The sequence below is a fragment of the Notothenia rossii genome (genome assembly GCF_949606895.1).
Source record: "Notothenia rossii genome assembly, chromosome: 9".
Taxonomy (NCBI): domain Eukaryota; kingdom Metazoa; phylum Chordata; class Actinopteri; order Perciformes; family Nototheniidae; genus Notothenia; species Notothenia rossii.
The window spans coordinates 21,922,108-21,945,025 of record NC_136907.1 but is presented as its reverse complement, the minus strand read 5'-3'; the positions used below and the strand labels follow the sequence as shown (position 1 = coordinate 21,945,025).

Sequence of the window (22,918 nt, the reverse complement as noted above, 5' to 3'; positions counted from 1 at the left end):
ACGTTTATAAAGTTACAGGTGTATTAAATAGGGAGTGGCTGGAGGAATGACTGCCCGTTTATCTAAGTTTGAATTTCAGCCTAGCGTTATTTAAGCGATTATACCTCGTGTCAATGACTTTCGTGCCTCGTGTCGCTACATGGTGTACGGAAAAAAGGTAAAGCATTTTATCTATTTTATACTGTGTATTTAACTTATTTTGTTGTATTTATTTAGCTTCTCTGCATCACGTTTGCCATTTAAAAACAAGTTGTGTCTAAAAACTTAACAAACATTCATGTTATCACGTTGTTGACTAATTTACATTCAAAATGTCTTTTAACTCTTGGTGGTGCAAAATGACAAGTGTGCAATCACTTAACATGATGTTTGTATGTTTGAAGTTTAAAAAAAGAACTAAGCGTAGGAAGGTACATTTGTTCAGGGAGAGGTAGCCTCTAATATGTTGTTTGAAGTAACCAATGCCATAATAGTTTCTGTGTTTGAACTTTTAAACCATAGGTAAACCGAACCACTAAGCCTACTGTTTACTCAACGAGACCTGTTTGCTAGGCCTATACTATCACTGTTATATAATGTTTTCTATCTCCAACAGTGATTCATCTTCTTACACAGAAGCTTTTCCAGAGTGAGGTGAACAGGTGCCCATGAAGACGGCATTGGTGAGCACTATATTCTACATTTCTCCACTAGAGGTAGCAAGCCTCAAAATTAATATAAGTCGTTTAAAAATTTCTTTGCAGAGCAGCTGCAACAGCAAAACTTGACAAATTGTCACATATAATTGCTCTAAATATGTGTTTCGTAATCAATCAATGTTTGATGTCAGTTAATTAAGCATTTAAGTAGAAATATTAATAATACACAATGGCAATATTTTGACAGTGCATATGTATCTGCACTAAAAATGAAATACCTTTTTAATGTGGTTTGTGGAGTTGGAAATTGTTTCAAATACATGGGGATTGGGATAAATAGATTTTTCTATCAATATTTACCTAAATCGCACAATCAATTATCCTTGTACTGCAAATTTCTCTGCTTGCTCATAGAAATTGTGGGATTACGTTTTTTCCAGAAAACGTATGAATCAGAGATACCATTCCACTGAACAAAGGAGAAAGTCACCCGCTGACTTTAACCTCAAGGTTTCTGGAGGAGCTTTTCATATCCTCTCCCTGTATCATCAAAAACTTTCCCTTAAAGCTGCAGTTTTAGGATTCCACAACGTTACATAGAACTGGAACCGAGACAACACATTTAGTTTGCCATTGTCAACAGTTGTGTTGTTTCCTGGTGTTCAAACCAAAGGAGAAGTTGATTAAAATGATCAGATAGAACTGACAAAATGCAAGTCCAAACGATAAACATGTTTTTTCATTATTATAGTTTGACACTGCTAAAATTGTGCCAATGAAAACAAAATGACAATACAGTCTCAATACAGGCTGATTTACCATTACAAGCCATTAAGATTTAGTGAAAAGAAACATGGACACTTGCATATCGTTATCTATTACAATGATTGACTGGAACCTAGACACTTTTACAGCTATTTTGCAAAAGAAAAGCTTATTTGTCACATCAATTATACTTTATCTGCCTGAATCTATGCTTTCAATGACCAACTCAATGATAACAATCGTAAAAGTAAGACTGCCAAAAACATTTTTAAACTGCTTCCCAGATGATGCTCATCCATCTGTAAAGTCAGGAGACTCTCAGTCACACCTCACCTACTCCTTTTCAAATCTCTTCTGCCTCTCAGACCTCTGCAAAACCAACACTGCTCTACACAGACAAAGCATTAAAAGGGATAGTGGATTTTTTGAAGTGGGGTTAGGAGGTACTTGTCCATAGTCAGTGTATTTCCTATAGTCAAGGACAGTCAGCACACCCTCGGTTTGGAGAAACAGATATAAGTACCAGCATGTTAGCCACATAAACAAAAGACAAAACATGTTGGTTTAGGTGTATGTAATATTAAGAGTATTTTGAGGGCTTTATCTTGCCTTTAAACACCCCTTTCTGACAGGGTACTGAAGTTGCTTTCTATTCTCTTCTCAAAGCCACCATACTTGTTTGACAAAAACAGTAATTGTACCTTTCAGATGTTGCTATTTTCCCCCTGCCTTACTCAGTTTGTTTTATTATGAGACGACAGTGAATCCCAACTTACCAAAGCCAAAGTCACACAATAAAAAAAACTAACCAAAGGAGTCGGCAGTAGAACAGATACCTCAGTGTTCTGGAAGGTAACATAACTGTTTTTGTCAAAGAAGTGGATTTCAAGAGAGTATTGATAGATAGCAGCTTCACTTTCCAGTCCAATACCACACTGACTTTGAAAAATAAAGCATATAAACTACTTTAAAAAACGTTTAATTTTGCCTTTAATCATATCATAAACATCTGACTTTTAAACGTTGGTGATCTTAGAAACATGAGCCTTTTTTTAGACTCTTAGAGCATGGTAGATGTGATATTTATAACCCGGTAGATGTGATATTTATAGCCCATGAAACCCTAGAAGATTTAATCTGGACAAAACTAAGATAAATAATAACAAACAGTTCTCTTTTATTTCAAGCTTCTTCTTCTTTTGCGCTCAGGAAGCAGTCTGAGAGGTAGTTAGCCTGTTGAGTGACAATAGAAGTAAAAATGCAACAAAGACTTCCCCGTATATGCTTGATATAAAATGTTTATTGAGTAAAATAAGTACAACATCTTCATAAATGATCTTGTGACATGTTTCAAATTCAATATTTCAAACGATAATTTAAATGCATTCACTTTATACATCTGATCCTCAAACATGTTGATTTGCAGAAAAGTCACAAGCATCAAGAACCCTGATACACAACACATAGTAAAAAAATAATAATAACATATCATCACAAAGTAGTACTGGCTTTGTTCTTGTAATCTATACCTACACACTGAATCACTGTTGTACATTAATCATAGGAAGTGTATTTAATCCCTACTGGATGAGGGTAATGCCTGACTCGTACCAAACCCAGAAGCCTGGGAAGACAGGCTCGGCAAAGGAGGCCTTGAAGCGGTGGATGAGAGACATGGTTTCCCCCACTCCATAGAAAGCGAGGGTACCGCCTTCGTGGTCGAGGAACACCCCTATACGGGATGAGTAGGGGGCGTTGATCTCTATCTGGTCTTTGCTGTGGCGGGCGGAGTAGCTGGCATCAGAGCAGAACAGGCTCCAGGACTTGCGGTTGTAGCCGATGCGGGAGTTGTCTCCGTAGCCCGTCCGCTTGATGCCTTTGTAGGTGACCCCGATGGCGGCCCCCTCTCCACTCCAGTCAACCTCCCAGTAGTACGGTCCTCCAGAGAGATTCTCCTTACACAGGACCTGGGGCAGGGAGTCAAACCTGGCGGGGTGATCACCGTAGGTTTGGGGGTCTCTCTTGAGGACGGCTTTCCTGTTCGCTCGGGACAAGTAGAGCTGTCTGTAGGCCGTGTTGGAGTCCAGAGTCAGCTGGCAGGCATCTGGGGAGATAAATGAACATTTACTTAGGGCTGTGTATCGACAAGAATCTGGCAATAAGAGACATTTCATGATACAGGACATGGTGTCAATATATTGCTTTAATTTGCGATATTTTGAGAATTCTTTCCATCTTATTTGAGAAAAGCCATCATATTATAAAGAAAACACTGCCATATGCAAATCTGAGTAAAAGAAGTGTACTTTAAAAATAATGATGTTTTTTATGCTATTGCTACAGTGGGATTTGTATTTGCATTTATTACAGTCCCTGTAACATCCAGCATTAGAGCACCCTTTTTGTGGAATATGAACAAAGGATAGAGGGAGAATTAATATCTACCTATATACTTATACCACTTAGAAAAGTGTTGGTGCTGGCAGACATATTTGTTATGATCAACTATTGGTTATTGATCAACACAGTGCTTATGATAATCAATATAGTAATACAAAACATAATAATGTTTAACGCAATAGTATTTATATTTTGTTACACTTCTACTTTACAAATTCAAATTGCTTGTGTTAAATGAAAATGACGAAGCCTAAGATGACGAAGCCTATTTACAGCAGCACCGATCCTGCTTGCACGACAAGCTGCCAGAAATTTTGATTTCTAGTTATTTTACATTTTGAACTAACTTTTGCTATTAAATGATTTAAAGGCAAAATGGGAGACCCTTTGACTGGAGACAGAAATCAGATAATAATAATAATGACAGGTGTTGGATGTCACCTGCTGGCAGTTTATCTCCACCTCTGTGGATCACAGCTGGTGGGACAAGCGGGGGCCCCTCCTAGATCTGGCCGGCCTATTATCTCCCGGCCTATTATCTGGAATGCCAGAGTATCAACACTGTTCGTGAGTTTGACCACAAACAGAAGTCCATTTACTAAAAGGCGAGACCCACCACCTTTGAACTCCTTTTTAATGCATCCTCAAAGACAATGCCGTTTTGTTTTAGTTAAAAATAACAGTACCACTTCAAATTCTTATGATATTAGGTATTTGGTTATAATATAAGAATAATAACTCCAATTGTTTTGTTCTTGTCTGTCTGGTTAGTTAAATTAGTTAATCAGTGTTTTATTAACTCAGTTTAAGGAAGGAGGGAGCACTTTAACTGCAAATCTGATATAGTTGTTAATGAGTCAATCCCAGTCTCTGTCAACACTGTGGGACATACAGATTTGTGGTCAACCACAGGGCCTGGCAGAGAAGCTCATCAGGATTTAATTTGACTGAAATGGAAGTGAGAGCAGTGATCTGTGTCACTGCAGAGAAAAGTCAGCGAAAATAAGACTCACATCTCATGAAGTCGTCCCTGTGCTGAGGTTCTTGCATTGGCATGGACTTGTACACTTGTACGGCGGTGGCTTCTTCACCTGGGAAAACAAATATTTGTATCATAATGGATTACTAGGCTTTGAATTGAAGGGTGTGTTTACTTTACTTATCTACATTACTTTCTATTACGTCATATTATTCAACAATACAATAGCTGTTCTATCCCAATGGTTTGGTGGTGGTTTTGATATTATTGGTATAATAATCCAGTCCTGTCTTTATCAATTAAGCAGATCTGAAGTGAAACTCAACCAAATTCTATTTCAGAGGAGAACGTTTGTGGTAACCCGCTGGCATTTTGACATCCTAATCAAAGTAAACATTTAACTATGTGGCTACTGAGTGACCTCAGGTTACCCTCCACTGAACACATCAAACACGACTGCACAAAGCCCTATTGAGGAAAGTCGGAATTGTCAATCTATCTAACTGTCTCTTTTAAAATGCTTTAAATTTGGGTCAATATATTTCTAAACACCAAAGCTCTATCGGCTATATAATCCAATGTGTTGAAAATAAAAGATCCCGTAAATCATTATAATGAGAAACTTTGTTAAAAATAGTGAGAAATGGTTTTATAAGTCAGAAACTGTACAAAAGCATATCATAATAATGAATTACAGGATCTCCTATTGGATTAAAAGTAATAAATACCCTTAGTATAACCACAATAATATGTTGTCCACATAAAATCAACAGGCAAATTATTTTCTTAAATGGCCAACTTACTTTTGATTGATTTTGCCTGTTTCTTTTTGGAATCCTCCAGTTGGCAGAAGGTCATTTTGTTAACTGTCAAAAAAAGAAATAATAATAATTAGAGCATGATAACAGAGGTAATAAGATGTTCATAGAATTGAAGATATTTGAATCAATGCAAGTTTTTTCTGTGTGTTTTAACTCACCTGCTTTGGCCACTTTAACCAGTTCCTCATTGCTGAATTCGTTCAGGTGCTGTTTCATCTCAGAGACGGCCTTAGTGACCGGGCCGAAGGTGAAGTAGGGGTTTACGCTCACTGTAGGCAGCTCCTCCGCCTCAGTCTGGGCTATCAGCATGTGGAAGCTCTAATAAGGGATCAAATGGAATGTAAGGAAAACTGGTACCTAAAACATGTTTTCTACTACTTTATTGTTCATTTTTTGCACCATGCAGTATACCTTAGAGTGTATTAGATTAAATATTTGTGATGTCAAGTTTGTCTGTCTTTTAGCCTTTGTATTGACTGGTGGTCTTATGGGATAGCCCCCCTGTACTGGATGTAAAATAATTGCTGGATGGATGGGTGGAGATATTGTGCCATCATCCGTCCTTAATGCAAAGGTAGTAGTCAAAGAGAGATTATGAGACATTCACAGATCCAAACAGACATCTTTGGGAGCATTATGCTTCTCTTGTTTGTTCATTGTGCATCTCTTTTTGGTAATTGTTCTACTTCTTATGGTCTGTATACATCCCCTTGTAGCCATCTTGCCTTTGCTTGAGGCCGATTCAGTAATCTGTCCCTAATGGTACTCAATGTATTTGATTTATCTGTGGACCTGTTGTCAGTTACCTGGATGAAGTGGATGTGGTCCTCGGTGCGGGACAGCTGGGTGATCTCGTTGTCCCTCCTCTTCAGATCAGAGATCTCATGGCTCAGACGCTCCACGTGGCCCTCTGCGTTGCTGAGCGCTGCTCTCTTGTTGGATGAGATCAGCTTCATCATCTCTTGCTGCATCCTTTCAATGGAGCGTATCATGTCGGCAAACATCTTCTCACATTCCTGCAGTGCTGTGTGGGCGGAGCTCTGTACAGAAAACAGACACATATGCCATAAATCACCATGTAGTCACACTGGTTTGGCAAGCGCACTTAGAAGCCGTCATCGCTACTACACCAAGGAATGTGGTTGTGTCGGTAGTGAATTAACTTTCCTTTCAATGTCAAGTGGTTAGTCTGGTTCTATATAATGGTTGATGGTGCCACAAACCTTGAGTGTGTCCACAGCTTGTTTCATTTCCTCCATCTGCTTGAGTCGGTCATGAATCTTCTCCTGGATCTCTGCCTGGGTGGCACCCAGCCGTTGCTATGACAAAAACAACAGACATTGTTTTTGGTGATGACAGCAATTCCACAAATCAAAACGACAAAATCCTTGAATTTATTTTAAAAACGTTCATATTGTTATAACAACTTGCGACCATTATTTTCATATGGGGTCTCACAAAGTGCTTGTTTCATCGATTTTTAAGCTGCTGAGTCATGCTTTACCTTCCACTTTTGCTATAACTACCACACTAGTGCATCAAACTATAATAGGTACATAGGTGTCACTATTAATAGAAATATAAACATCTATATTTAGTACTATGGCACACTGAAAATACTCCAATACAAGTAAAAGTCCTGCATTCACACCTTACTTAAGGCAAAGTATTTCAGTTTGATTTGCAAATTCAACCTAACGTTTTAAAAGTAAAAGTTACGATTGTGCAGTAAAAAGTTATTTGTCATTATTTTACTATAATATTTGAAGTGCTTTGATTAATATTACTGCTGCAATAATGGAAGTGTTGTATTTTACAGCTTTGAATTTAAAACGTTGCTGTCAGACAAATCTAGTGAGGTAAAAGACAACAATAAGTATACCGTTGCATAAAATTCAAATACTTGAGTAAAATACTTTGAACTCAAGTAAAGAATTACATTTAACATACTACCAATGCATATATTAAACAATAATTGTTATGTTGATTAAAGCACATTTTAGCATTCTTATATTTCCCAGTGTTGTAGCTTTAAATAAAATAAACAGTACCTGCTCCTCCGCCCTCTCCTGCTCCGCAGAGACCATGTCGTGACCTTTGTGCTCCTTCACTGTACACAGCACACAGATGCACATCTGGTCAGTGCGACAGAACAGCTCCAGTCCCTTCTGATGCTGCGGACAGATCTGCCTGTCCAGGTGGCCGATCTCATCCACCAGCTTGTGCCTTTTGAAAGTGTTTGACTCGTAGTGGGGCTTCAGATGCTTCTCGCAGTACGAGGCCAGACACATCAGGCAGGTCTTGATGGCTTTGTGCTTCTTTCCAATGCAGATGTCACAACCTACATCCTGGGGTCCTGCGTAGTTGTAGTCAGGGGACGGAGGGGGAGGTGGGAAGGGCTCGCTGTTGCGTTGGATGGTGGATTGGCGAGAGCCTCCCATGCGTCTCGGGGTGGGCCTCTTGTTGTAGGTGACCCTGCACTGCGGGCACATGTACGAGCCTGTGTGGTCGGCATGGTCCCAGTAGGTCTTCAGGCACACGGCGCAGAAGATGTGGCCACATGGGATGGACACGGGGTCCCTGATGTACTCCTTACAGAGGTGGCAGTCTTCCTGTTCGGATGACATGGAGACGATGTAGTTCTGTTCCTTCTAATGCAGTGACAGTCAGTGGCTGGTGTCAGCACAGTGGCAAAGTGAGTTCACAGGGACTACGGGAGCTGGTTATATAGAGTAAACAGAGAGGGCGGACAAACGGGTTAAGCCGAAACCAGTCAAACAAGGGCGGGGCAAAAAAGGACACAGTGAATTGCTTCATCCGTTACAGAGTGCAATGAGAATGACTGAAATGTACGATCATGGGACTCAAGTATTTGCATTAAGTGATGACAAAAAAAATGTATGACAATATAGGCCATGAATACTTTATACATTTTCAAGCAGGAGACCGGCTCAAGCAAAAATTGGAGAAATGCTCTTATAATATTTGAATAATGTTTCCATCACTAAAAAAGGGTGAGTAGAAGTAAAAAAAAAATGAAGGAATTAGGCATTAATAAACTGTTTTAAAAAAAACACAAGTGTTGTAGAGTGCCTGTTACCTCTGGTCATGTATACCAACTCAGTACAAACTGACCTCAGGCTAGAGAGATGATTTATCTGCATTTTGACAAATGTTATTTCAACAACTTCCTTTTTTATCAACTGTAATGTCTCATCAGTAGCAGCATCAACAGTAGCTCCTTTCACTGTGATGTATTCTCAATGGACAGTGTAACTGTTTCAAATGCCACCTGGCCAAATATTTAATTAAATACAAATAAATAAAAAACTTCACTTCTTTACATAGCATAGGTTTGGTTTATTTTAAACAAATACAATATAACTTCCAATGATTTGGCTTATTGAAAGATAATGTACTTGTAAGAATGTCTTTAAGTAACTAGCACTTATTGTAAGTTGTTTTGGATAAATGGTAATCTATGAAAAGTATGTAAATTAGTGAAGCCAAACAAACTATTTTGTTTGTTAAATTCAGGTGAAGCTTCCTCCCTTTACCTCACCTGTAACCACTTGATTTTTATGAAATCGGTTTTGCTTTCCATTTCATTGCCACAATTTGTTTCCTGTTTGACTGGACACCTTCCATTTTTGTAAGTCAACACTGGAACTATACTTTAATGGCACAAACTCAACTGTTGTTTCATCTAAAAAAGCAGATTGTTCTTTGAAACCAACTCTCAAGAATGTTTGCTCTTCTGACCAAAATACATTCCTCTGTATTTCACCTTACAGTGAACACACCTCCTGGTCAAAATTGAGTTTCAGGGCTGTTGAAATGGAGATAGGAATGCAACTACACTTGATAGGGCAGATAACAGGAGGGCCGAGCAAGCCTGCTTAAAAGATTCCATTGTGTTAGAGCCAGCAGGCCCGAGCCCAGTGCCAGGCATTATGGGGTCTGTTGTCCATCAACAACAGTAACTACAGCTGACACACTACACTTAATGTAGCATCTTATTTGACCAAACATTCCACAGACAGGGGTGTTCAGTGCAGACATGTTGTTCTGATGAAAATAAGGGACTTTTTTTTCTTCTTTTTTTTTATGTTTCTTCCACCAACCTTGTTGTGGACATTCTTGAAATGAACTGGTCAAATAGTTGAGTCTTTAATAATCTTTAGCAAAATTGGCATATAGCATTCAGAAAGCAATGTCTCTACAGCTGAGTGCAACTACTCAAACTGAAGTCTGCTTTTATTCAGTTGCAATGCTTAGTCATGAGATACCTGACCCATGACCCTTTCAAAAGGACAATAGACCCATGATCAGATCAATGCACAAGCATAATTCAGTTTAAAAGGATGTACAGATAACACTTTTTTGGAAAAATATGAGAATGAAGGAAGGTGATTGAAGATGAGAAATTATTGTATATGTATGTATAAATGTATGTAGGAATAACTTGCATAATGATTTAAAGGACAATCATTGATCAAGTAAGGGGTGGGAATTATTAAGCATTTGCTTCCTCCTACTCCCTTTCGGACACATATGATTTATTATTAATATGAAGACTTTTTTTGTTGAATATACAAATATTACCATGAATGTGTATAAATACTGTATTTAACAATACGGTATTCTGTTTTTCACATTTGTTATTTTTTAATCTGTTCGAAATAAAGACTGAAAATGAAAAAAAAAAAGAAATTATCACCCACTGGTGGTCACATGGCACCTACCTGAAGGATGATCTCTCAACTTCATTGATCTACTATCTTTTGACATGAAAGGCTTGAAGAACATTATTATTTATACAACATAATAGTATTAAATGATTTGATACTCATAATTTCCATTCCAACCTTTAACCCTATTTTAACCCTGGAGATGGACTTTATTCTATAAAACAAAAATATTGAAATGTTATGGATAAAACAACATGTTGGACTACACTTATTAAGTTTAACCTTGATATTTGAGCCAGCGAGCACCCAAGGTTTCTCCGCACCTACTGATAATTTCATTTGCATAAGATTTGGTTCCAGGCTTCTGAGAGCAAACATAATCAAATGAACATTTGGCAGAGCTGTGGCCCACCTTAAAGCAGGCCTCATAAAACACAAGATAAAGCATGCATACAAACATAAAGAATGCGTTATATAACACAAACATGCTTTTCCTAAACTTAACTGCAAAGTTACGCTCTGGCCTCATTTGGAAGTTTCAGTTTGACAAATGATCTGATCATGTAATGAGTGACACATAAAACAGCTTGTAGCTTAACCCTCTGAGACCCACGGGCCCAAATATAACGTTGTGTTCAAAGCGTCATAACTTCTCAGCTGTTTGAGCCAGAGACATGCCGTGTTTTTCCTCTTAAACTACAGAAACCGCAATAAACAACTATTACGTTTTTCATTGAGAGGCGTTTACTTATTTCGGTGAAACGAATGTGCATAAAGTTGTAAAAGATGCGGATAGTCTCACCTTGATTCTGGCGCATTGCTTATCCTTTTCTGTCTGTTTTATAGGTCTATTCTCATCCACCATCGTTGTTTGTGACGTAGTGTAAGAGTCACGTTTCTGAATCGGACACTGTGAGTGGATGCAGTCACAGCCAATCGGAGTCTGATTCAGAGTCAGTTCCGTTGTTTTGTGAACAAAAAACGCGCGAAAACAAAATAAAAGTTGCCATGAATTACACATATGATTTTTGTCAATCTTTAAAAATCCTTTCCATGTCAAAAAAGTCATAGTTTGTCGTAAAACTGTTGAAATATAAGACTATGAAAAATACGCAACTAGAAAGACTACAAATCCCAGAGTCGCGTAAGTGATGTCACAATTGTTTTCCTCCACTAAGAGATGGCTAAGATCAGCGCCATATAGATAGAATCTATCTATATGACGCTGCCTAAGATAAGATAACTTTAACAAGATGCCTGTGTGCTTAGTACCAGGTTGTTATCATACCAGCAATGGGTCCTGCTCGTTCTTTCGCTTCCTGTCTGATGAAAGGACCAGGAGTGGCTGGATCAAGTTAGCTACCTAGCTAGTAGCTAGCACGTTAGTTAGCATTACAGCCTTGTCATTTTTAGCCTTAATATGAAGTAACATCAAGTAATCCAACATGTTAAACAGTAAGAGTAGTAGTCATATTTCGTGAACCCTTTGAAGAGTACTGTCACCGGTGTGATCATTCTATAATACATAATTTAAGCCCGAGGGAGAAATGCTAACGCTAGCATCGGCGATCGGCGATCGCCGATCTTTTCTACTTCATGCTATCTGCACAAATGGTTGACATTACACATTAAAAAGACCAGGCAGTTCAGAGAGAATCAAATGAAGGCAGGCAGCTTTGCATGACATTCTTCTGGACGTGTTTCATTGTGGTTATAGTGAGGGTAGTCAATCCTTTTGTTGACAAGACAGTAGTGACGGCCATCTTGGTAACGTGTGTTGTTCTGCGAGACCAGAGATCGAGAGATGTAGTTCATTGAGCGTTTCACACAAACAAATGTGTTACTTCACAGTTTTACAACACATTTTTTTTTTTTGACTTGCAAAATTATCTTTTAAATTCACAAACATAATGTGTAATTCGTGGCAAAATTCAAACGGGATCGAAAGATAATCTTTCTCTCTCCATTGACTTCAATACATAATTCTTCCGAGGTCCACCGGAAGGGGAGGGACTTCGCCACTCTATGGCAAGGAAGTTTTCTACAGCTGAGGCTTTTGAGCTGATTTTTCAAGGTGACGATGTTGATGAACATTCAGACGAATCTGCTCAGCATGCCATGTGTGATTGTGGACAGGAACTACACATTATATAATCATGTGTAGTCTTGACCAAAAAAAAGACAATTCCTTGCAAAAAAATGCCCATGGACACTGCCCAAAAGAATGGGCATAACTAATGAACAGAAGAAGTTAGAATATTCGAATCACTTCTGATACAATTATAATAAATGGGTGCAATTGTCTGTGTTGAATGTTTTTTTCAATGTTATGGTTAGCAGCAGTGGCGGCTGGTGGAAATTATTTTAGTTGGGGCTATTGTAATGGTGAATAAACCACACGGGGAACATTTTGAGAAATTACCCCTTAAATTAAATTGGCTACACTATTTCATCGTTGCTGTTGTATGATTGGTGTTTAGCTATGGTATTTAGCGTCTACAGCACCTCCGCTTTTAGGGTTGACATAGACCCAAACGTCGCCCGGTGTTGTTGCGGGAGCTGCTGCACTAGCTAACGCTCCACTAGCTAACGCTGCACTAGCAAAACAAACGCTTATTTCTTTTGCAAATGGTGCGGCAGGCTTCAAACACGTTCCCCTACACTGGTTTCAACCAAGCACTAAATTCGATGTTTTCCAACCAAATACGGTTGAACTGACACTTCTCCATATTAATTTGTAAGTAGATTCGAAGATGAATGAGTTTCTGACTGCCGCAAGCTGAAGCTTGGTTGCTAGGTTACTAGCTGGGTGTTCTCCAATAAGGGGCCGGGGGAAACAAAGTTAGTGATTACTGGTTCCATGTTGATTTAATTCAATACAAAATGTTGGGGGGAACTGAAAGGCTATTGCCGTACTGGTTACTTTGCAGCCCGGACATTTCCCCCAAAACACATTTAAACGCTATCGCAACACAGAATTACCTTTCAAATCCGATCATTTTTAAGACCTTCTAAATCATATTTAAGACCTTTCTTATTTTTTTGGTCATTGGACCTTTTTAAGGCCTTACATTCAGATTATCAAATGTAAGTCTTTTTAAGACCCCGCGGGAACCCTGAGGAGACTAAATACGAACATGATATGCAGACACAGACGTGGTTCAGAAACACAGAAACATTAGAAAACAGACCATTAAGGCAAAACATCTAGTTTGATGGATGCTGTCAAAACGTGTGTGTGTGTGTGTGTGTGTGTGTGTGTGTGTGTGTGTGTGTGTGTGTGTGTGTGTGTGTGTGTGTGTGTGTGTGTGTGTGTGTGTGTGTGTGTGTGTGTGTGTGTGTGTGTGTGTGTGTGTGTGTGTGTGTGTGTGTGTGTGTGTGTGTGTGTGTGTGTGTGTGTGTGTGTGTGTGTGTGTGTGTGTGTGTGTGTGTGTGTGTTCTCGAGAGATCTGTCCCCGGCTGTTTGAAGAGCAAGCATGGGAAACAAAAGACAGTGTTTACCTCTTTGCATCCAGCTAGTCACACACACAGTTACAATCACACTCCCTGTAATTGACATAATTAATAGATAGTTTAGCTTCTCACCATCATTTGCTGTGGCCCACTGATGTTAACGATCGTAACTGAAAGGCTGCCTGTCAAACGTCGTAAACATTCAGCCACGTGACTCGCAAACTCTCGCGATAGTTTTACACAAGACGGATCCTTTCTAGCCATAACCCTGCACCGGGCGCTGACATTGGCGCCCGGTGATCATCAGATTTGACAACGCTGATTGGCTGAAATTATGGTTCGGGGCCATAGCTTACAGATAGCAACAGTCAGCTGCTAGTGGCTGGTGCTGCACTGGTTGATGGCTACTCTCTTTGCCCATACGAGAGAGGGTAATGATACATGGGCAAGGCCAGGCAGGAAACATGTGACTTATCAGTAACTTTAGACATCGTAACACCATCTTAAACGAGATTTTATTGTAGATTATACATTTTACTGATACCAATTATAAAATATTTACCTTGTTCATTAAAAATCATTTTTCAGTTAAAGTCCAGTTTTTAAGGAGAAAACGGTGATTTATTGCATTAGGACAATCATTCTTTTGTGTAAGAATGTTCCTGAAATGGTAATGGGTAATATGCAAAGCAAACATTCTCGTTTTCACATTTTTTTTATAATGTATAACTAACAGAAATGTAAACCTACGCACATTTAAAAGTATTTCTTCATTTTGTTGTATGTATTGCTTGGGCAATTTAGGAGAAATGTATCAATGCAAATAGACAAAGTTAGATAAACAAAAACAGCGTCTGGCCTTGAATGTGACTGATATCGACTCGACATGTGCTGGTCTTGCTTATCTCCTGGCTGAGGTTGTCATGACATCAACAATGCAGACTAGTGGTGTGCAGCCTTCCCATTCAGTCTGAATCTGTGTCAGTACTCCTCACCGTTGTGTATCCACCAGCATCAACCACTCTTGACTGTTTTCGCAGAACATATTTGAATATTGTTACTTCCTGTTTTTATTACTCACTTGCAGTGAAATGAGGCCTTGTTTCCTTTAATCAAATACCCATTTGTGTTGTCCCGCACTGCCTTGCAGTACGGAGGCTGACCTTTCACCTTGAACGTGGACTGAGATGACTTCATCAAAAACACTGGCACTGGTAACAGAGAGGCCTCTGTTTCATATTGTTATTCAATCTTATAAGAGTGCTTTGTAGCATAAACATAACACTGCATGATGTAGTATTAATAGTAGTGGTGGTGTACTGGTAGTAGTAGTTGGAAAACAGAAATATTAACTACTTTTTTTTTTACATAGGATATTGTAAACTGCAACTTTTTCATTAATAGGTTTGCAAAAATACCAAACACTACTACTTTGTGCTAAAAATAATTGTACCTCAATGTATTATTTTTTTGCATTGAATTACACATTCCTTGTGAGAACTATTGTTCAAGTTTTTATTTACTTTTTATATTAACCCTAATCATTGTTCTTTAACATTACCAAACATTCATATTATAATTCTTTAATTCCATACAACCGGTAAATACAGAGAGCAAAATATTTTTTATCATCAACAACATTTACATTTTAAATAATTTAAGGTTATAAATAGTGTGTTTGTTGATCAATTTTTTTAAAACGCTATAGCTCTGTAGTGTAGCATTCATTTGGATAAGTGTAAGTTTTGTATTTCTATATAAAAACTATAACACAGAACAATACAAATAATAGTCAATTATTCAAAATATGTTAAATTCTAAAGAATATTTCAATGGTTTTAAATTATTATTGTGTGGTTGTTGACTTTCTGAAAGTATTAGACGTTTCTGGACATGTGTCCTTTGCAAAAGCTTTGGCTATCGTCTGTTAGAAACTCTAGAATAAAACTGAAACAATACTCAGAGTTTAGTCCATTTGTAGAGGATATGGCCTCTCACAGGTAGCTAATCTGTAGGCAGAGAGCGCTCCCTTCACTCTGGAGGAAGGAAGGAAAAACTGGCTTATCAGAAACCTGACCAAATATGGCGCGGTGAAACTGCCTGCTGTATGACTTAAGGCTAGATATGAATTGAAGGTGCAGCCATGTAGTCTACTTTAACATACTTTTTTGCTAAGAACTTCCTTTTACAATATGGACAGAAAGATAGTGCGAACGAGGTATCAGTATTGTTGAAACCAATAGACTTGGCCTAATTGAAATGCTAATGAGAAGCTACGATTTTAGCGGACACTTTCTGACACACAGTGAGACCTCTGCAATGATTCCCCCTAGCTTCACTATCAGAGGGATATCTTTAGGAATTAAAATGTGCATTATAACTATGATGAAGCACAAAAAACTATTGTAAAGCATCCATTGCAACAACACACCTGGAGCTGACAGGAATGTTCTGCATGTGCACTCATGCATTTCCGTTTGCTGTCTCAATATTTCCTTTCTGCTGCAGACACATCTACAGTTACACATTGACTTTTCAAAAGTAACCCAGCTGGTCTGACAGGCCACAGTGTAAATACTGCAACACTGAACACTAGCTGCTCCTACACAAACCTCCAAGTTAAACTCTTAACATCTTATCGTTGGTGTTTGAAACTCTGTTGAGCTCAGCAGTGTGTCTCTGTTTGTTTACTGGGTGGTCCCTGAAATTCCTACAGTACTTTGGGCTTCATTTATGTTTGTCGGACTATAACCGGTTTAGGACAATGGCGATTCTGTCTGACAACAATAGGTGGAAATACAGCTGCCGAGGAGTGTGCGCACCACTCACCCGCGGATGAGCCACATGAGAAATTAGAGCATAAAGGAAGCTGTGAGGAGAATGGAATGGGAAGCTTTTCTGGCACATTGGTCGTCACTTTGAGAGCTTTTTTACATTTCATTCATTCTCCTTCTTTCACTCTGTGCTCTCTCTCCTGTCCTGCCTGCCAGCCCTCTCTCCCTCTCCCTCCTTGCTCAACCTGCTTATCTAAACTGGGCAGGGCTCGATATACTCACAGCACAAGGGGAGGGCCTTGCCTGCTTTCAATCAATAACCTCTGGAATTCAGAAATACAAGTAGGTCCTGTCTCTGGCAAGGCTGTACCACAGTCTTGAGGGCGGGCTCCCAGGCACACTCGACGGATTCTCTATCTGCTCCTGTCTGTTTCCACAGGTCTGACTGTTTTGAGACTCTCACAATGGCTGACCACACGTCTCAAGATTACTTCAGCTGCTCCCTGTGTGTGAACCTGCTGCGGGACCCTGTGGCTATCCCCTGCGGCCACAGTTTCTGTATGGACTGCATCAGCGGCTACTGGAATGAGGCTGACTACACAGGGATTTACATTTGCCCTCAGTGTAATATCACATTCACCCAGAGGCCAGTGCTGCGACCCAACGCCACTCTGAGCATGGTGGCAGAGAAGATCAAGAAGAGCGGGCTGAACCTCAACCTCAACATGACCCCGGGGAACCAGTACGCAGGACAAAACGACGTGCCCTGTGACTTCTGCTCCGGGAAGAAATTAAAGGCTGTGAAGTCCTGTCTCAACTGTCTGGCGTCCTACTGCGAGAAACACCTGAAGCCCCACTACGAGTCAGCCACTTTCAAAAGGCACAAGCTGGTGGATGAGCTTGGAAACCTGGACAGGAAGATCTGCCCGCAGCACCAGAAGTCCCTGGAGCTCTTTTGTCGAACAGACCAGATGTGTATCTGTGCTATCTGCACTGTCAGTGAACACAAGGGCCATGACATTGTCTCTGCTGAGGCGGAGAGGGGGGAGAAGCAGGTAAGAAATCACTTTAAATATCCTTTTTATTGACTAAAAGGCTCAGAATTTAAATGAGCTTCTAAGGGAATGCAAGTGTGATTTCATGTCAGAAAAATAAGTGTATTCAGTACATGAGAGAAACCACATGCCTCCTAGTCCAAACATAATATCATTTACAGTAAGATTAAAAAGAAGAACATGCGTGATACATTTGATTTTATAGTGAATATCTTGAGTTAAAGAAAACATGGTGTTTTTCCCATATCCTGCCGGTTGTACTTTGACCCATTTGAGCAACACTATCAGCTGAAACTGGCACTCTGTCTCTCACCGCCAAAACAAAATCCAGCTCTCCCATTAGCTGTGTTGAAGCCGTGGGAGGGTCTTAAGGTTATCGCCTCTGAAAGCTCCCTTTTTCTAGAAAAAAAAGTAGTGTTCCAGTTGTGGGAGAGATACACAGAAACTTCCCTCTCGGCTGCGTTGGTTCCCACCTGTGGGAGGGGGTCTGCAGTGAAACTGGAATGTCAAGGCCTTCAACGCCTCACGATCCACTAACCACGGCCACGCACTTTCAAATGACTCACCAATCACATCGCTGTAAAAAGGATGAGAAGTAGATAAGAGTGGCAACAGATACTGTCGTAAAAATCATTCAGAGCAACTCTAGTTTTTACGCGAGTAATTTATGAGCGTTTTATGGGAGAATATGGGTTAAAGGAGTTTTTAGGACATGATGAGTAATAATTCATCTTGCTGTTTTCTTCTCTACATTGGGAGTCTGGTTTCTCTCATCCAAAGATTTACAACCTGAGTCCCACACATCTCACTCCCTCTCTCTCCCCTCCCCCCTCTTATGTTCACCCCCCTCCCTCCTAGATTCCCCACATTCCTCAAGCTTATCTTGAAGAATGGGTTGGTGGGCTCGAGTAAAAGCTGAATTAGAAGTCCTCTATTCTGCATGTCAGTGCTACGTGCACCTTGAAACATCTCTTTAAAAGTCGGGCAGCGGTAGATTCACATTCCTAACGTGGACAGAATTCCATTACAGACCCCCCCCCCCCACCTCCCTCTGAGATAAAAGCCTTTCGTATTAAGAAGATTTCTTTGAGCGCGGTTTATTAGACAGGGCCTCCCCAGATATGCCTCCATGAGAAAGAATGTTTTCACCCAACCAACAAATATGGGGCTTTATGCCTCATACAATAAAACAGCATGATATCCACTACCTCTTAATAAATCTGCTTTAATGCGACTTTTATGATCAACTTTGCATAGTAAATTAAAGGAAGCCGGTACAGCCAGTCAGCATGGGAGTGCACTCTGAACAAAAGAGTGAAATAGATGGGTGTGTAATGTGCCTTTTTCTCTGCAGAAACTTTTGGGAGTCTCCCAAGCTGAGATTAGACAAAAATGCCAGGAGAGGGTGAAGGAGCTGGAGGAACTGAAGACTGCTGTCGAATCACTGAAGGTAAGGAATAAATGTTGAATCAAACATCACATTTTTGCTATAAGATGTTCTCCATGGATGTGTCTTCGCTAAAACGCTGACACTTCGAGCCTTGTCTCCAGAACTCGGCCCAGAGAGCCATGGTGGACAGCCAGAAGATGTTCGAGGACATGATCCGCTCCATCGAGAGGATGAGGTCCGAGGTCAGCAAGCTGATCGGTATCAACGAGAAGGCCGCTTTCAACCAGTCCGAGGCTTTGATCGAGAGACTTGAACAGGAGATCGATGAGCTGAAGAAAAAGGAGGCCGGCCTCAAGCAGCTGTACAGCACCGACGACCACATCCACTTTCTGCAGGTAACATGCAGCTAAAGAGCGATTTTAAACAAAACAATATCAAGAACACTCAAGTCATTGGTATTTGGGTGTAGCTTTTCATTTGACAGCTTACTTTACACAGGCTGTCTATGATTACAATGACAGTATGACGTCATGCTTAGTCATATTTAGTCATATTTGACGTTGACATTTCTAAGCAAGCGATTAAAGAGGCGTTAAAAGCAGACTCATTGTGAATAGAATTTGAATGCATTTAAAAAAACTGACTGGCTAAAAGTGATGAGAGTTTCAGTCAGAGGTGGAGTGTAACTAATTACAGTGACTTGAGTATTGTGCCTAACTAAAACATTTGAGGTACTTTACTTCAGTGCTTTTCTTTTAATTACTTTCTTCATCTGTTTCTCTACAATTCAGAGGAAAAATGTGACTCTAAATAATTTCATAGCTTTATTAACTAGTCCTTTTTAGACTCAAATACACTTAAATAAATTAGTGATGGCATTGCTCACAATTTGCCGAATTATTTTAACTCAAACTATTCAATCAACAATATAAACAGCAGATTAATCCATAACAAAATATGTAATTGTTACAGTTCTATACAAAACATCTCAAAAGAAGCTGCCCCTCAAGTAAAATCCTGCTTTTACTTTAATGGATGAATAATAATCTAATGATATAATAATATAAGAGTCACTGGAGCCATTTCTCTGCATTGACTAGTATGATTTATTTTTTTATACTCAAACAGTTCAATCTTAATCTTCAAAAAACCGTATTTTTCTTTTAGAGTCACTGTTTCTTTTTAGGGGTTGACTGTGGATTGTGCGCCTTGATATTTCAATTGCATCTAGACCTTCAAGTCTACATTTATTTCCTCTACCACTATTTTTAAAAGCTTTAAATCCATGTTCCGTGTGAAAATATATATTTACTCTACTCAATCTGGTTTCTTAAATAGTTCATGTTAATGTATATTTATTCCTCGCCATGTGACACTTACTTATCTTTTCCCATCAGAACTTCAACTACCTTTGCACCCCCACTGATGACGGCTATATACCCAGAGTGACGGTGAACCCCGACTTCTCCTTCGGCGCTGTGAGGAAAGCTGTGGCTGAGATCAAGGACCGCCTGGAGGAGTTTGGCCGTGAGGAGCTGCTCAAGATCTCCAAGTCAGGTGAGACCTTAGCAGCAGACACGCAAAATGTTTACATGACGGCCAGAAAACAAACAAATAACTGAATTGACTTAAAATAAATGTTGTCTCTCTTACAGTGAATGAGGTTCCAGTGTACACTACGGAAAGTCGTACATTGGACAGAAGGAGCAGAGGTGAGTGCTGTCACGTCCTATAGCAATATAAGCATGCGGAAAGTTAATTATTGTTGAGGTTAATAATGTAGTTGTTGAGGGAAAACCACTAAGTGATTGCATCATAGAGCCTTTTGTTGAAAACACTGCAAAATAACAAGAGAATGAAAGGCATGTGTGGGTGTGTTCAGTTCAACCTGACCTGTGCTGCTCCATTTTCAGGCAAAGAAGTGGTGGACAACACTCCTCCAGAGCCGAGAGGCAGAGCTGACTTTGTGAAATGTAAGTATCTGCTGAAAAAGTATTTGTATTACAAGTTTTCTGAAATGGAATGTTAGAATATGCATAGCAGACATCATCTTATTAAATATGAGCAGATTTGTTTGTGTTAACTTCTTGTATAACGGACAAAGGTTTTAGATATTTCTTTCTCTCATCTCATAAATCAGAAAATACTGCCACTGCATCATTTATGCCATAATTTTTGCAATAAAATGTTATATAAATCAGGCTGTGAATGATATATGTAAATACCCTTGTTTTTTGTAAATATCAGAATATATATAGAAATAAAAGTTTATTGCATGTAATGGAAATAGAGATTGTGAAATGGGCCTTAAACATTTTTTTATATAAATGTTTATAATTCCATATATTTGGCAAGATACAGGTGAACGGAGTGAAAGAGTTTATTCGACAGATATCCCCATGAAACTTCCGCAGTTTCAAGACAATTATTTTTTGTATTACAATATTATTAAAATGATATGTTTAAATATGCAAATTTGGGTGGATTTGAAATAGACAATGTTGGTAAAATAAACACTTTATTGTGTATTTTTGACATTTTCTTTTCACTAGTCTGAAAGAAAATGGCAGCAAAACTTCCCAAAATCTCAAAATGGCCCAGTACATTTCCAGTGCAGTTGCCTGTACGGTCTCATCATCATCCAAATCGAAAACACACTTCAGTTTCCAGATAAATAATAAAGAGCTGTGTGGATTTTTCTCCTCCAGACTTCTGCCAGCTGAAACTGGATGCGGTCACAGCCTACAAGGAGTTGTACGTGTCTGAAAACAGCAGGAAAGTCCTCCGCACCAGGGACCTGCAGCCGTACGGAGACAACCCGGAGAGGTTCGACAGCTTCGCCCAGGTGCTGTGCCGCGAGGCCCTGGCGGGGGGGCGCTTCTACTGGGAGATTGAGTGGAGCGGGGAGTTCTCCATCGGGGTGGCCTACAAGAGCATCAGCAGGAAGGGCAAAGGCTCCCTGTGTCTACTGGGCTATAACGACAAGTCCTGGAGCCTACTGTGCTCCGACACCGGCTACTCCGCCTGGCACAACCGCGTGGACAAAGCCGTCAGCGGCCCCCACTCCCCCAGGATAGGCGTGTACCTGGACCACAGTGCGGGGGTGCTGGCCTTTTACAGCATAGGCAACACCATGACCCTCCTGCACAGGTTTGAGACCACTTTTGTCGAGCCCCTCTTCCCAGGCTTCGGAGTTGGAACCTCGGTAAAGATCTGCAACGTCAAGTGATCTTTGAAAATCTGAATTATTTTCCCCTATTATACAGTTATCCTTTCATAATATATATTTTTGCAACATTTTTAAACTGCACCAATCCACATTAATGAAGTTATTTTGAAGAAAAATGCTCCTCCCAAAGTGATACTTTTTTAAAGCTGCACTTCACACATTAAGTTTTGCATTATGCTTTCAACTCACATTTTTATGATAGATTTTATAAGATATTATTAAAATAGATATCACTAAAGTACACTATAAAATGTTAACACTTTTAGCAGCTTATCATAACTGCTGGATAATATTATAACATGTCACTATTATATTTGTACATGTAATTTCATAAAGGGCTGTGACATGTCTGAAGTGGTGATGTAATTAAGTCATAATGGATGTACACTGAGATAAGATACTTTTTTATGGTAGGTCTTTACATTGTTGGCCAATATTATTGCATGTAATTTAAAATATATTGCACCCTTGTGATCTCTATGAGAAATACTTTAATATTCATGTTGGTGCATTTGCAGCTATCACTATGGTTTCAACACATTCAGAAGTATTTCATTGTCATCAGTTCTTACAGCTGTTATTTTTTCACCTGAACTAACCCTTATTTAATTTGTATGTATGTTTACTTATATAATGGACCCGCAGAGTATAATTGATAAAGACTTGTTTTTTAACAAAATGATTCATTGTTAGTTCTGAATAAAGAGCTAAATTAATGAATAA

The 22,918-nt window shown here is 39.4% G+C and overlaps 2 protein-coding genes across 5 annotated transcripts; one reads left to right on the top strand and one right to left on the bottom strand.

The window, feature by feature from the left end:
- Positions 1-16: 16 nt before the first annotated feature.
- On the top strand, positions 17-22,918 carry ftr82 (finTRIM family, member 82). Its single transcript, XM_079648242.1, has 9 exons — positions 17-157; positions 596-662; positions 16,961-17,576; positions 18,931-19,026; positions 19,128-19,361; positions 20,364-20,523; positions 20,622-20,678; positions 20,880-20,939; positions 21,675-22,918. The coding sequence occupies exons 3-9, from the start codon at positions 16,986-16,988 to the stop codon at positions 22,193-22,195; spliced, it is 1,719 nt and encodes a 572-aa protein (XP_079504368.1). The 5' UTR covers positions 17-157; positions 596-662; positions 16,961-16,985; the 3' UTR covers positions 22,196-22,918.
- ftr83 (finTRIM family, member 83) lies at positions 2,684-15,050 on the bottom strand. Of its 4 annotated transcripts, none has more exons than XM_079648239.1 (8): positions 13,880-15,050; positions 7,655-8,215; positions 6,827-6,922; positions 6,410-6,643; positions 5,762-5,921; positions 5,586-5,648; positions 4,817-4,894; positions 2,684-3,507 (listed from the first exon to the last, which is right to left on the bottom strand). In XM_079648239.1, exons 1-8 carry the CDS (start codon positions 14,009-14,011, stop codon positions 2,984-2,986), a joined length of 1,848 nt encoding a protein of 615 aa, XP_079504365.1. In that variant the 5' UTR covers positions 14,012-15,050; the 3' UTR covers positions 2,684-2,983. The 4 variants fall into 4 exon arrangements, with proteins under 4 accessions (XP_079504365.1, XP_079504367.1, XP_079504364.1 ...); XM_079648241.1 differs by having other exon boundaries at positions 7,655-8,322; positions 13,880-15,047; XM_079648238.1 differs by lacking the exon at positions 13,880-15,050 and adding an exon at positions 11,097-11,478.

Excerpts from the sequence above, each read along its gene's own strand:
- ftr83 (XM_079648238.1), bottom strand. The coding sequence starts at position 11,363 with ATGACTTTTTTGACATGGAAAGGATTTTTAAAGATTGACAAAAATCAT. Across the intron at positions 6,923-7,654 it reads AGGAGAGGGCGGAGGAGCAG|CAACGGCTGGGTGCCACCCA; the intron begins GTACTGTTTATT and ends TTTTTGTCATAG. Across the intron at positions 5,922-6,409 it reads ACCACATCCACTTCATCCAG|AGCTTCCACATGCTGATAGC; the intron begins GTAACTGACAAC and ends ATCCCTTATTAG.
- ftr82 (XM_079648242.1), top strand. The coding sequence starts at position 16,986 with ATGGCTGACCACACGTCTCAAGATTACTTCAGCTGCTCCCTGTGTGTG. Across the intron at positions 17,577-18,930 it reads CGGAGAGGGGGGAGAAGCAG|AAACTTTTGGGAGTCTCCCA; the intron begins GTAAGAAATCAC and ends TTTTCTCTGCAG. Across the intron at positions 19,027-19,127 it reads CTGCTGTCGAATCACTGAAG|AACTCGGCCCAGAGAGCCAT; the intron begins GTAAGGAATAAA and ends CCTTGTCTCCAG.